A 14,231-nucleotide genomic window follows, 5' to 3' on the forward strand; every position below is an offset into this window, starting at 1 on the left:
AATACGTACTGTTGTGCGAAATTGATGCAGGATCTATTATAACGTCAGGCCCAAACGCGTCGTTACTGACAGCGGAACTGACAATGGAATTCAGTTGCTCCAAGGGAACAGAGTCATTTTCTGTAAACTGTACTGAGTAATCCACAATTACACTGCCTTCTCTGTAAAAAGAGAATGAAAGAAATATTTAAACATAGCATAAGTTAGTGACAGAATTAAAAACAAGAGATATTTTGAAATTATTTTGGACCTTACCTGAATGTTATGTTCACAATATCAATGACTCGGTCTTTGTAGATACTGTTTTTGTAAACTGCTAAAAGCTGAAAAAGAAACATTTTGTTACAATAGAGAAAAAAAAAATGAAATGATGCAGTGTTTTCAACTTCAACAAGTACTTTACTTGAATACTAAGCAGTTAAAAACGTCCAATTTACAGACCTTTTGATACATGGTATCTTTCAGCGTCAGATATTCTGCAGAATCTATGTCAGAAAGCTTGGAATTCCAAGTCTGGCTTGTAATTTTCAGTGAAGCATTAATAACTTGTGATATAACAGGATCAGTCGTTGAAACTATGGTTGTTGGGGCTCCTGTCGTTGATGGAGGTTGAGTTGTTGTTGGTGCGTGTGTGGTTGATGGAGCCTGAGTTGTTGTTGGTGCTTGTGTGGTTGTTGGAGCCTGAGTTGTTGTTGGTGCGTGTGTGGTTGTTGGAGCCTGAGTTGTTGTTGGTGCTTGTGTTGTTGCTGGAGCCTGAGTTGTTGTTGGTGCTTGTGTGGTTGTTGGAGCCTGAGTTGTTGTTGGTGCTTGTGTGGTTGTTGGAGCCTGAGTTGTTGTTGGTGCTTGTGTGGTTGTTGGAGCCTGAGTTGTTGTTGGTGCTTGTGTGGTTGTTGGAGCCTGAGTTGTTGTTGGTGCTTGTGTGGTTGTTGGAAGTTGAGTTGTTGTTGGTGCTTTTGTAGTTGTTGGAGCCTGAGTTGTTGTTGGTGCTTGTGTGGTTGTTGGAGCCTGAGTTGTTGTTGGTGCTTGTGTGGTTGTTGGAGCCTGAGTTGTTGTTGGTGCTTGTGTGGTTGTTGGAGCCTGAGTTGTTGTTGGTGCTTGTGTGGTTGTTGAAGCCTGAGTTGTTGTTGGTGCTTGTGTGGTTGTTGGAACCTGAGTTGTTGTTGGTGCTTGTGTGGTTGTTGGAGCCTGAGTTGTTGTTGGTGCTTGTGTGGTTGTTGGAGCCTGAGTTGTTGTTGGAAGTTGATTTGTTGTTGGAGATTGTGTGGTTATAGGAGCTTGTGTGGTTGTTGAAGGTTGAGTTGTTGGTAGGGCTTCTAGGGTTGTTGAACGTTGATTTGTTGTAGGAGCTTGAGTTGTTGTTAGAGCCTCAGTTGTTGTTGGCATGTTAGTTGTGGTTGATGCAGCTTTAGTGGTTGTTAGGGGTTTAGTTGTAATTGGAGCCTCAGTTGTTGTTGATGTTGTTGTTGTTGATGGATCTTGAGTAGTTGTTTGAGCTTGTGTTGTCGTTGGAGCTCCTGGGGTTGTAAGTGCTTCAGTTTTTGTTGGAGCTTGTGTGGTTGTTGAAGCTTGAGTTGTTGTCGAAGTTTGAGTTGTTGAAGTTAGCGTTATTGAAATTGGAACTTGAGTGGTTGTTGATGATTGAGTGGTTGTTGGAGCTTGAGTTGTCGTTAGAGCTTTAGGCGTTGAGGTTTGTGTCATGGATATTAAATCTTGGGTGGTTGTTGGCTGTTGTGATGTTTGAGTTTGAATGGTTGTTGTAGTTATTGTAGTGGATGGAGCTTCAGTAGTCATTGGAACGTGTGTGGTTATTGATGTTTGAGTTGTAGTTGGAACTTGAGTTGTTACTGGCGCTTTATCTGTGGTTTGAGCTTGAGTTGTTGAAGCTTGAGTCGTGGAAATTACTAGAGTGGTTGAACTTCTCGTTGTTGGTATAACAACAGATGGTGTTGTCGAGAATAGTGTAATTCCTTTAAAAATATAATATTGTATTATTTTGAAAATCAGATGGTGCTTGCTGAACTGAATGCTCTAAACATTAAGATGCAATTGCAAACCGTAAATTCTGAACTTGATTTAAAATAAAATCCAACATAATCTTGATGAAACGATATGACAGAAAAGCTATCATACTTTTGTGAGAGGTGAACAGGGGATCAATCATTACGTCTGGTCCAAAGAATCCATCTTTGAAGGCCTGGTTGACGTCATCGTTGAGCAGCGATACGTCCACCTCCTCGCCGCCAAGGAAAGTGACCACGAAGTTCATGATGACACTCCCCGGGCTACAGGTCAACAACATACAGAACAACAACAGTGAAGGTCATCATCTCACCCTATTTACCCGATGCTTGGGTTTACTTACATTTAAAGAAGTGAAGAGGATTTTGAAGAAGCTTTTTTTATTAATGCACTGATTTTAGTAGGTTTAATTAAGACAGTTTTTATTCCAACAAATCATATAAAAAGTTCTCTTAAGAAAAGTAAATATGCAAACAGTTTGGTTTCATAGCTTGGTAAGAAAAGTTCAAGTACCTGAATCTGAGCCCTTCAGTGATTCCCTCAAAACGGTCAGCATAAACACCAAGAGAGTATGTATCGAAAAGCTTAAAATAGAAAATAATACGAAAGATAAATCCATTATTGGTCTAATATTTGATAAAAGATTGATACATAGAGTTAATTTTTTTTTAAAAATACGCAAAAGGCAAATCATTGCTTTTATACTTACAAATGTATAGTAAGCAATAGACAGGTTTGTGTAGAACTGGCTTGATTGGTCTGCGTATAAAGGATTCCACTCCTCAGTAACAACCCTAATAGTCACTTCAAAGTCCTGGAGAACCACAGAACCCTCTGTTGTACTCGACATTTGATCAGTTGTTAAAATTGGTGTTGTAATGGACTCTGTTGTCACGTGCGGTGTTGTAATGGACTCTGTTGTCACGTGCGGTGTTGTAATGGACTCTGTTGTCACGTGCGGTGTTGTAATTGACTCTGTTGTCACACGTGGTGTTGTAACTGATTCTGTTGTCACAATTGGTGTTGTAATGGACTCTGTTGTCACGTGCGGTGTTGTAATGGACTCTGTTGTCACGTGTGGTGTTGTAATGGACTCTGTTGTCACGTGCGGTGTTGTAATTGACTCTGTTGTCACACGTGGTGTTGAAACTGATTCTGTTGTCACAATTGGTGTTGTAATGGACTCTGTTGTCACACGTGGTGTTGTAACTGATTCTGTTGTCACACGTGGTGTTGTAATGGACTCTGTTGTCACACGTGGTGTTGTAACTGATTCTGTTGTCACACGTGGTGTTGTAATGAACTCAGTTGTCACGTGCGGTGTTGTAATGGATTCTGATGTCACTTTTGTTGTAGTAATGGATTCTGTTGTCAGATGCTGGGTTGTATTGGCCAATGGATTGTTGGTAACAGTAGTCTTGACTTCAGTGGTGTGTTGTAGTGTCGTGTCTGTGTCTGGAGCCGATGTTGTTCGACTGTCTGTTTTTTCTGTTGTTGATGTAAGTGATATACCTGTCTTCTCTTGTGTTGTCATTTCAGTTGTTGGGGTAAAATCAGTAGTTTGTGGTGTGGTGGAGACATCAAAAGATAATTCTGCAAATTTGAATTTGGTATTTTATGATATTCAAACAGGAAATCGTGAACAATTCCTACATAGTACAAACAAGTACGTTATTTATTCAAAAGCTTTTAATAACATTAATTAGAAAATACAAATGCTTGTAAAAAAAAACCATACGTTTAAGTTGCAAGTTATTGTGACAAATGTTAAGAAATTTATGATCATGCCTTATGATTAATGACAACCAAATTGAGTTAGATTAATAGACTTTTACAATATGTCTTCAAAAATATTTTATAGACATATGTCTTATTCTTTGATTTGTGTCTAGAAAATATGTTAATAAATCAGGCAGTCATTAAACAAATGTAATCATAAACTATAACTTCTCAAAGCATGCATTCTCACAATTCATTGGATTTAATCACTACCTCTTCCAGCATTTATCATTAAAACGCAAAATGATTACAACAGGGTGTTATATTTAATCAGATAAGTAATGAGAGCAGGGGGTAACAAACGAAGGTTTACCTTGATGTGAGGTAAAACTTTGGTCAATTTCTGCGTTGGGGAAATTTCCAGAAGTAAAGGCCTGATTTATCGCGTCGTCAAGATCCTTGGTATTTATAGGGTCGCGTCCTAGGTACGTCACAGTGTAGGATATGATGAGGCTTCCTTGTCTGTAATGAGAATGAGTACAAAGACTACACAAATGAAAATTAAAAAAAATATTTCTTGAAAAACTAAAATTGTTTTAATTACCTGAATTGCAAATTTGAGATCTCCAAAAATCGTTCCATATACTTTGCATCAAAATCGTAGACAGAATAAAGCTAAAAACAGAAAGAAAAATCATTCTCCACTAATTTGTTATGTCAGTTCAAGAGTATTCTTTAGTTGATTTATGCCATATTATACTCATTACTTACGATGGCTTTGTATTCACTAGTCAGGTTTTCATACTCTAAAGACCCTGTCACGGCGTACTCCGGCACCCACTGCTCGTTCAGAATGCGGAGTTCCACCTGAAATACCCGGGTGATTTGAGGCTCCGTTGTCCCCACCGTTGTTGTCGGTTTTGTAGTCGTTATTGTAGGTATCACTGTAGTTGTTGTCGGTATTGCTGTCGTTGTTGTTGGTGTTGTTGTCGGTATTATCGTTGTTGTTGTCGGTGGTCTTGTTTCGGCCTCTGTTGAGAGCTTTGTTATATCAGGAGTAGTTTGTTGTACATTGCTTGTTGTGTAGGACTTTGTTGTTGCGTTAGTTTCCTGGCTACCAGTAAAAACAGTCTGTGTTGTGACTGGGTGCAGAGTTGTCGGTCCTGTAGTCGATGTGACCGTGTCTGACACAGGAGTCTGTGTTGTCTGGTTCAATGTCCTGATTTCCTCCGTGGTTGCGAGGTAAGGTGTTGTTACCGAGTCCGTAGATGAAAAGGAACCAGAAGAAGGGGTCGCTTTTTCCGTCGTAACCGGAATGGTTGTTTTCTCGGTTGTTTCTGGTTTTTCTGTTGGATCATGGGTAACTGGAGCTGTGGTGCTGGATGGAGTTGTAACAGCTAATGTTGTCGGTGCAGTTGTTGTCGGTGCAGATGTTGTCGGTGCAGCTGTTGTCGGTGCAGCTGTTGTGAATGGCAAGGTGGAAGCAGTGGTCAGTGCTGTTGGATTAAAACAATATTTTAAGGCAGAGTATCAAGTCCTTAAAATAATATCATTTTAGATATACATTTGTAATTGTGCGGTTGCTGTTCAGTATTAGCAGACTTCTTGCTTTAATCAACGTCAAAGAAAACTGATATTTTACAAAAACATAAAACAGTGAATCTATCTATTTTTCATTTTTCTTTTTATGACAATATTACTTAAATAAGATAGCAATAAAAATGAAGGAAACTGAAAGCAGAAGCATGAAAAAAAAATACATCGTTCAAATTAAACTCAAATTTAAAATCAAACATTCAAATACATTTATGTTCTCTGATTTGTAAAATATTTCAGTAATTTCTACAATAAACTTATTATTGCTTTGTCATTATGCGTTACATTCTGATGCTATGTTCGGGTTTTAACCAAAAAATCTACCCTGTGTTAATATTATAAAAGGGACCGAAAGATGTGTCCCGCCAGCACGTACAGACACACATTTATTCCAGGACAGTGTTTAAGAAATTAAAAGCATAACAGATGATTGACTAAGGAGTATGTAAAATATCTTCAAATTTTGGGCTTATTGAAGTCTGTGAAAACAATCCGGAGAAACTGAAGAAAACATATCAGTCTGAATTTCCTCTATCAGTTTTCAAATTCCTACCCATTTTTGATTCAATTTTATAAAAAACTGAATGATGATAATAACAAACCATTAATAGTATTGAGTTAAGTACGTTGACCTTACTCTGCTGGCATTAAATTCACATGATATCAATAATTAAAATTTTGAGATACGGTGTCTTATGGGTTTTTAGTATTTTATATTTTTGTATTGTGTGCCATACGGTTATCTAAATGAAATAGTGAAATAAAACCAACAGAGACTATGCAAAATTAGGTTAACTAACATAAAATCTTAACTTTAAATATTACAGTACTAACAAAAATGTTTTAGCGAAAAACAAAATCTGAAAAATTTAGTCCGAATTTCCTCTGATTTGCTTTGTTTGTGCCTAATTCCATTATATAGTAAAAAATATCGAATGTTGTGTCAATAATAATTCATTTCATGAATACTTTTTGTGTTTAGAACAAATTTTACTCATGATATTGAACTTTATAACAATCCAAATTTGAGAACTCAAGCCCTTAGTAAACAATGTCCTTAATAAAGTAAAGCGTAAATGACATAACAGTGTGTACAATTTTATGTCGTGGTGTCAAGGAATGCTTATTTTCCGATAAATACTGTCCCTATAATTACATTTATCAGCAACGTAATTATAATTTACATAACTGTTAAAAGACAGAAAGGCAGAAAAGATAAGCGCCCAAGAAGTCCAACTATTGTTAACGCTTTTTGTGCGGCATGTCTCACTGTATTTCACATTTTCTACTTACCTTCGTGAGAGGTAAACTCGGGATCAATACTAAACTCTTCCGGTAGATTCTGCGCAAAAGCGTTGATGTCCTGGTCAAGTAAGACAGGATCGATCTCCTCCTCACCAGAGAACGTCACACTGAACTCAGCAATAATACTTCCGGGTCTAACAAAAAGAAGAAGGAAGTCAATGATAGTCGCGCTATTTTTGGGAGGAGGATGTTGAAAAATATTCATATATTAAGCAGAAAGATCAAACATACCTAAAGATAATATCAGACACGGTAACAAGACGGTTTCCGTAAGAACTTCGGCTGTATGCATCCGTTAGCTACAAAAGAACAGTCTTATATTACATGTAATTAGTATTTTATTCTCATGTACCATTTTACATTTTTACATCTTTTATTACTTGATATAATTTAAAAGTACTCGTCATATGAAGACTAAGTTGATATTCTAAAATTTTTAAACTGTGTTTATAAGAAATAAAGTGGAGTAGATTGTGAGTTTTGTGTTAGTTATTTTATCAAAATATGAACGTAAAGCTCAAAAACGATTTCCACACTAAAACATTAATATTTTTACGACAAGTTTCCTGAAAATTATTTAGATATTGTATCTGATTTGCATTTAAACGGGAAAACAAATTTAAAATTATCATATGTTGTGTTTTACGGACGGGGTATTCTTATATATACATAGGCAAACAACAAATAAATAAATATACTGACCGTAGCCCGAACTTGTTCATATATAATACGATACAAGGCCGAGTTGGTATTCTCGTACTCAGACAACCATTGCTGGTTGACCATCCTCACTTTTCCAGACACGATCTGCCGCGGCACAGAGGTTGTGGTTGTTGGTGCTGTTGTTGTCTGTGATATTGGTTGCGGCGTCCTTGTTGTCACTGAAGCTGACGATGTTGTTTCATAGACCGTCGTTGAACTGTCTTCTGCTGTGGAGGTGGGTTGTATCTTAGAGACCAGTGCTGTAGGGGAGGCGCTCGTTACCATCAGAGAGGAAGATATATCCTGTGTTTCTACAGGTACAGAGGAAGACACTACACTAGAGAAAACAAGATGACTCGTTTCTAGAGAGATTATTCGGCTCTCGGAAACTGGTTCTTTGCTGTGTGTAACGGATGTTGCTGAGGGTTCCCCTGATGGTAAAACTGAAGATAAATCAAACTCCGAAGAAGATGGTGCAGTTGTTGAGACTTCCGTTGGTCTATACTCTGTATAAGAGGATTCATGTGTCGGTGTTATGGATATTGATTTTGAGGCAGATTTTGAAACATCAGTTGGCGATATGGACAGCGAAGCAACACTGGACAATAACGGCGAGGACGAAACCTGACTTGCTCGTGATAAGTCTTCAAACGATGCTATTGAAAATGTAGGAGAGACAGCATAAACTTAAACATGTAGATAAATGAATACTTATAAATAAATATGAAAATTTGATTAAAAAAAACAAAACAACAACACAAAAACAAAATTGTGCAGAAGAATTAAGTAGAAAAACAAACACACCAGTGAAATCACTCGATAAACGAGAGCGTGTTAGTGAAAACATCTTTGTTTCTGTTATCGAGTCCGTCGACTTCATTGATGAAACTTCACTCGACGTGAGTGACGATAAATGCAGTTCTATTTCTGAGGAGGTAGCACTAACTGTCGGTGGCAATGATGTTGTAAGGACAAGAGAAGCTGATCGAGAAACATAACCCGCAGATGTTACGGAAGCTAATATAGATGGTTCCGTATTTGATGATAAAACTGTAGTAACATCCGAAATCTGTGTATAAGAGCTCAACAATTGGCTTTCTTTTGTCATACTTGATATTGCTTTTGATAACATGCTTGAGGGTTCACTCTGGAAATCAGTCGTCGATATCTGTGATGGAGAAATAAAGTGCTCACTGATGTCAGAGGATCTGTTCGATGAGATAAATGTCGATTGAGTCATGGATGATAACTCAGTGCCGTCTGCTGTACTTGTTGTGGCAGAACTCTGGACATTCTTTACGGAAAATGATGTGCTTACTGAACCCAAGATATCTGAGAAAAGAGTAGTATCAACAGAATCCGAGGAGTGCGTTACTGATATGTCATACTGGCTTCTCGATGACAAATTGTCTACTGAACTCAACGAGACCTTAAAAGGATAGTCGGAGACGAAACCGTTAGATTCAGTTGAACTATACATAGACGGAACAACAAAAGAAGATGTACTGCTTGTCATCATTGACTGTAACACAGATGTAAACGAGCTGCTTTCACGGTACGTTTCCTCCATTCTTTTAGATGACATAATACTTGTAGATTCTTTTGGTTGTAAAATGCTGCTTTTCATTGATGAAAAGCTCCTCAAATATGATGAATCTAATATTTCTAAGGAAGCTGTTGAATCAAGTACCTCTGGTGTCAACAATATTGACCCTGCTGTAGACTGAACTTCGGTCGTTGCAGTCTTAGATCCAATTTCTTCGGTTTTAAAATCATCAGTAGTTAGACTTGGAGAATTTAACGTAAGTTTCATTGTTGAAGAGAAAACGATTTCTGATACATTTAAAGATGATCTTGTTTCGATGATAGAAGACCTAGATGGAATAATTTTCGTTGAAGTTTGGTCTGTTGGAGGTTCTATTGACGATAATATAGATGAATCGGGAAAATATAACGATGAAAGCATGGTTGAAATTTCGTCCCGCACGGATAGCGTATATTGCTCAGAGTGGCTTGAAAAATAGGATGTTCCTAAAATATGTGTGGACTGTGTTTGAACTGATGATGAAGGCTCGAAGAGGTCAGTAACAAGACTAGTTTTATGTTGGACTTTTGACAAAGTACGTTCTATCTCATCTGTATCGAATGCGCTAATTGGAGACAATTTAGACTCTTCTGAAACAGAAAATAGGACCGATGTTGATCTTGCAAAGTTCAAAGTTAATGAACTCTTTGTAGTTGAAATATCTTGTAACGAGGACAGAAAATTTTCCTTGGATATAGACACCTGCTGACTTTCTAGTTCAAAATCAGATTTCGTTGAGGAAATTATTGTTGATTTCAAAGGTGGATGAGTTACAATTGACAAATCTGAGATTCTGCTTGTTATTTCCGATCTGGACAATGATTGAGCATGGGAATCGATTCTTGAGTCTAGAAGAGCTGAAGTCGACATTGAAGAAAAAAGCTCCGAGCTGGGCTTGATTTCTATATTTGTAGAAATCTTCGTTTCCGTTGAGGTATCATCAGAGGGAATCAATGGCATTAAATCTGTTGAGTATCCAGAACTCTTAGAGGTTTGAGTTTCAGGCAAGAAATCAGTTGAAAATGAGGAGATACTGCTCGGGACATACACTACCTTATCCGTGCTTTGTTGATTTATTACACCCGATGACAGAACCACTGATTGAGAATCTACAGATGATCTGGTAAAGGTAGAGGATGACTGTACACCCGTAACTGATGGCGATAAGAATGTCGTCGACAAGTGGAGAGTTGATGTCAATGGTTCCGTTCTTATAACATTACTAGAAGACAGTATAGCCACACGAGAGCTAGGTTGTGGAGTTGAATTTGAACTACTCTCAACAAACTCTATCGACGAAGTGAACTGTGATACTTTTGATTGATGCAGATCTGTGGATGTTCTGCTTGGATAAACTTTAGTAGACATGCTTGTATACATACTACTCTCTCCGTCTTCTGAGAAAATGGGGCTTAGTATGTTGCTGGTGGTGACTTCTTTAGAAGATACATCTTTTAATGTATGAATTGGTGAATTTTGAGCAATAAAAGAGGTAGAATACTCTAATACAGCTTGACTACTGTGTGTTTGCATGGAATAGGACGTTACATGATCCTCAACTAAAGAAGTCAATTCTGTTGCTTCAGATGTTTTGTTTGAGACCAATACGGAAGATGGAAAATTGTATGATTTGGATGACAGCCAGTTTTTACTTTGGGTTTGACTGCTTGCCGGGTTCAGAGACGTTGTATAAAACATTTCGCTAGAATTCGTCATTGCTGCGAGCAGTATTGAGGACACACCAAATAAAGTACTCAGCTGGTCTTTCGAGGAATCTAGTACTTCTAATGATGTTGAATTCATTTGATGAAATGCTGAACTTGGGGATGATATAATTTCATTAGAAGATAAAGAACTTTTGTTCTCCGACAAAATAATGGATGTCGATATAACTATACTTGGTCGACAAAATTCTGACTCTTCAAAGGTCTTGGATAATATTGAATTTGAAGCTTCTGCAATGTGTGACGACATTATGGCTGAGATAGAATGTGCAATGGGATCAATGGCATTCAAAGAGGAAGATGATGGTTCAGTGGATAAAACTGGCAGTGTTGGATCAAATTGTGTGACCATTTCTTTTGTAGTGGGGATTACATGATGCGTATCGGATAGATGAGGAGTTGCTGTGGCATGGATAGAGTCGGGAGTAAGCATGGAGACAGGGAGAGACAGGGTGGAATCTGTGGTGCCTAGTGTCAGCCTGGGAGTGACTGATGCCAGCCTGTCCATAGTGGTAGAGGGTAAGCGTGTGCTTTTAAGTATACCATCAACTGTATAAAATAAAACAAAAACCGATAAAGAACACCTAAATGCATAAATAAAAACACCAAAAATGAAAAAGTTTGAATTTTCAAAACCAGAATTTTTTAAAGCTTTGTAAAAAGCTAAGCTTTGCCACTTGTGCGTCCCAATTTATTTATAAGGCGTATTAATAAAGCAAAGTAACTTTTGAAATCATACAATTTCACTAACGAAAAAAACAGAGGAGTATTATTTGTACAAGGGGAACTACAATTGATAAATGACTGTTTTATATAGATCTACTTAGTATTTCTGAATATGAAAGGATAACAGAGGGATTATATTTTGCTAATTGTATACCTTTGGAATGGCTGTACTCTGACATTTCAAGCTGCGTTGAAATTGGAACAAGACCACTAGTTGTTTTGTTTCTAATTATGGTGTCAGATATTAGACTTGAGGATTCTGATTGCTGCCTCTCAGACAAAATGGCATTTAGTAAATCTTCCAGTTGTGTGTCTCCAAAAATATCAGCATTGAAAGGAACCTCACCCTCTCCCACCAACGTATTTGTAGCTATCTCGGGGCTGAAGACCGCCGATCCTCTAGTATGTGATAAAGCATCTTCTTTCGATGTATGTGAAACTACGGTGCTAAATAAATCTAATGATATTAATGATGGCTTGTGATCAGACATTTGCATAGTTGTTAAAGCGTTTCTGGGAGCTTCAGTTGACAGTTCAATAGACAGTGCTCTCTGTGGAAGCGGAATAGTGGACGAGATGCTCGACGCCAAAGTTTGAACTACACTTTCCAAATGTTGTACCATCCCAGTTTGTAATATTGACGTCTCTTCTGTAGAACTGTGTTGTGCCAAGTAAGGCATACTCGATTGAAATACAGAATTCATCGAATCAACTGTGTTCGTCAGTATCAAATTTTCTTCATTTTTAAGTCCAACACCTAGAGAGGACGGCGGAGAGATTGTATTGAGATTGTCTCCTATCGTTCCCCTCTCTGTGACAGAGGAGGGAAGTTTGCTGTGTGCATTGTCATGCCAATTGGAAGAAATGAGTTCAACTCCAACGTTATGAAACGTTTCCGTCGCCGAAATTGGACTATTTGGTATCAGGTACGATGTTTTATACTCATTGTGTACATTGTTAGTCATAAACTCAGAAAGAAAGCTGCTAGCAATGTTATTAAAATTATCTAAAGCAAAACTATTATTGACAGTTGCTAGTGATTGAAATGCACTCTCTGTTGCTGAAGGGCTGAGTTGTACGTCTTCATTTTTTGAATATTCAGATGAAAAGCTATAGGTTACATTGCTGTTTTTGACATAGGCTGAGCTGAAAGAAGAAAGCGTGTAGCTGCTGTAAGAGGAAGGATCTTTAAGTGCGGCAGTTGGTCTGTGGAAGTAGGAGGAAGCTGAAGTGCTGGAGTTGAGTACAGAAAGGTCGAGCAGTGGAGCAGGTGAAGCAGACGATAGCAGAAAGGATGAAGTGTGCACACTGGGCAATACGATACCTGAAGACGATGATGTCATATCAACACCAGTAAAAGATGGAAGAATGTCGAAATCCATTGATGACGATAATTCCGATGAGTAGAATGATGATTTCATCTGACTCGTAGCCCCTGTAAACATAATAGTATTAGGAAAGATTGTAAAATACAATTTGCAATGAAAGCAATGTGAACAAATGTGATTTGAAGGAACAAACAGGTTCACCTTTTGAAGATGTTGAAAACGTGTGCATTCTGGTAGACGGATCGTATACGACATCCGACATTGACGACTGTAATAGTTCAAGACTGGAAGATACTGGAAGTATACCCTCGGATGATTGTCCATCGTATAAGGACGTCACCAACAGGTTCCCAGAAAACACTGTACCGGATGGTAGTAGAGTGGATGAGACAGACAGCGGCTCTTGTGTTACAAGGTCCTCAATACCTACAATATCAAGGTTGTGGTAAGGATAAAATGATCATAAAGCCTTTCTTTTACTGTAAAAAAATGAAATATTAACTTTTGCTCATTGACTTAAATATTCTTTGTTCTTTTTTAGTTTATTTTACACTCTTCTATAGTTATTTTGTAAAAGTTGATTACTAGTAATGTAAACTAGTGACAAAGAAGTTTGTGTTTACTAGTAATTCCTTTCAAATCCCCAGTTTCAGAGAGAACTCACTTAGCTCACTTTTGCAAAGGAGGGGGATGTCAGCTGATTATGTTGGCAATTTGTGAGCATATTGGCCATGTTTCTCTTATCACCTACATTGTAATTTCTTAATTTTAAAATCTTTTGACAGTTAAATATTTAGAGGTTTGACCATGTGTTCTGGAGTCTCTCAGTTACCGCGTGTGTTACTCATTACTCGCGTATGTAGATGGCGCTCACTTAACACGTACATGTATGTTGGTGGCGCTCAGTTACCGCGTACATCTGTGGCGCTCACTTACCGCGTATGTTGGAGGCTCTCTTAAACCGCGTACATTAGTGGCGTGTAGTTACCGCGTGTGTTAGTGGCGTGCAGTTACCGCGTATGTTGGTTGCGTGCAGTTACCGCGTATGTTGGTGGCGTGCAGTTACCGCGTACGTTGGTGGCGCTCACTTACCGCGTATATTTTTGGCGCTAGATAGGATGATGTAAAAGGTGTTATTGGTAGTCAGCTCGTCCTGTATTGTGTATCGAAATCTCTCCACCGTGATAGGATCATTGAACTCGAAACTAATCGTGGCTTCAGTGTATTCATCATCTTGCCTGCAAGAATAACAAAAATGAACTACACAAAAGTGATAATATTAAGATTCTGATTTAAATATAGAACTTTTATACTAGAAATAGAAATACCAAATCACTTTGAACCCCCCCCCCCTCTCCCCCTCTCTACTCACTAGAAATCTCAAAACATACAGGCAGCATTATTCTGATCAAAAAATTTTCTGGAGTCAAATACTAATATATTTGACAGTTCAGTAGGGTACATCACTTGTGTAAATATATCTTGTTTAAGAAGATTCTTCATTTTTTCTTCGTATATTATTTTGCT

General features: G+C 37.9%; 1 protein-coding gene across 1 annotated transcript in view; it reads right to left on the reverse strand.

Moving 5' to 3' along the window:
* Window positions 1-14,231, reverse strand: part of LOC128174444 (mucin-2-like) — a 33,067-nt gene that overhangs the window by 3,074 nt on the left and 15,762 nt on the right. Inside the window, exons 4-18 of the mRNA XM_052840001.1 lie at window positions 13,797-13,942; window positions 12,906-13,130; window positions 12,701-12,811; window positions 7,342-7,997; window positions 6,871-6,938; window positions 6,628-6,773; window positions 4,510-5,234; window positions 4,343-4,413; window positions 4,112-4,260; window positions 2,729-3,612; window positions 2,533-2,603; window positions 2,131-2,282; window positions 442-1,967; window positions 256-323; window positions 10-161 (exon numbers count right to left, since the gene is read on the reverse strand). Coding sequence (XP_052695961.1) covers window positions 10-161; window positions 256-323; window positions 442-1,967; window positions 2,131-2,282; window positions 2,533-2,603; window positions 2,729-3,612; window positions 4,112-4,260; window positions 4,343-4,413; window positions 4,510-5,234; window positions 6,628-6,773; window positions 6,871-6,938; window positions 7,342-7,997; window positions 12,701-12,811; window positions 12,906-13,130; window positions 13,797-13,942 — 5,150 coding nt within the window. The remainder of the gene's footprint in view (window positions 1-9; window positions 162-255; window positions 324-441; window positions 1,968-2,130; window positions 2,283-2,532; window positions 2,604-2,728; window positions 3,613-4,111; window positions 4,261-4,342; window positions 4,414-4,509; window positions 5,235-6,627; window positions 6,774-6,870; window positions 6,939-7,341; window positions 7,998-12,700; window positions 12,812-12,905; window positions 13,131-13,796; window positions 13,943-14,231) is intronic.

The sequence above is a fragment of the Crassostrea angulata genome, chromosome 2 (genome assembly GCF_025612915.1).
Source record: "Crassostrea angulata isolate pt1a10 chromosome 2, ASM2561291v2, whole genome shotgun sequence".
Lineage (NCBI taxonomy): Eukaryota > Metazoa > Mollusca > Bivalvia > Ostreida > Ostreidae > Magallana > Magallana angulata.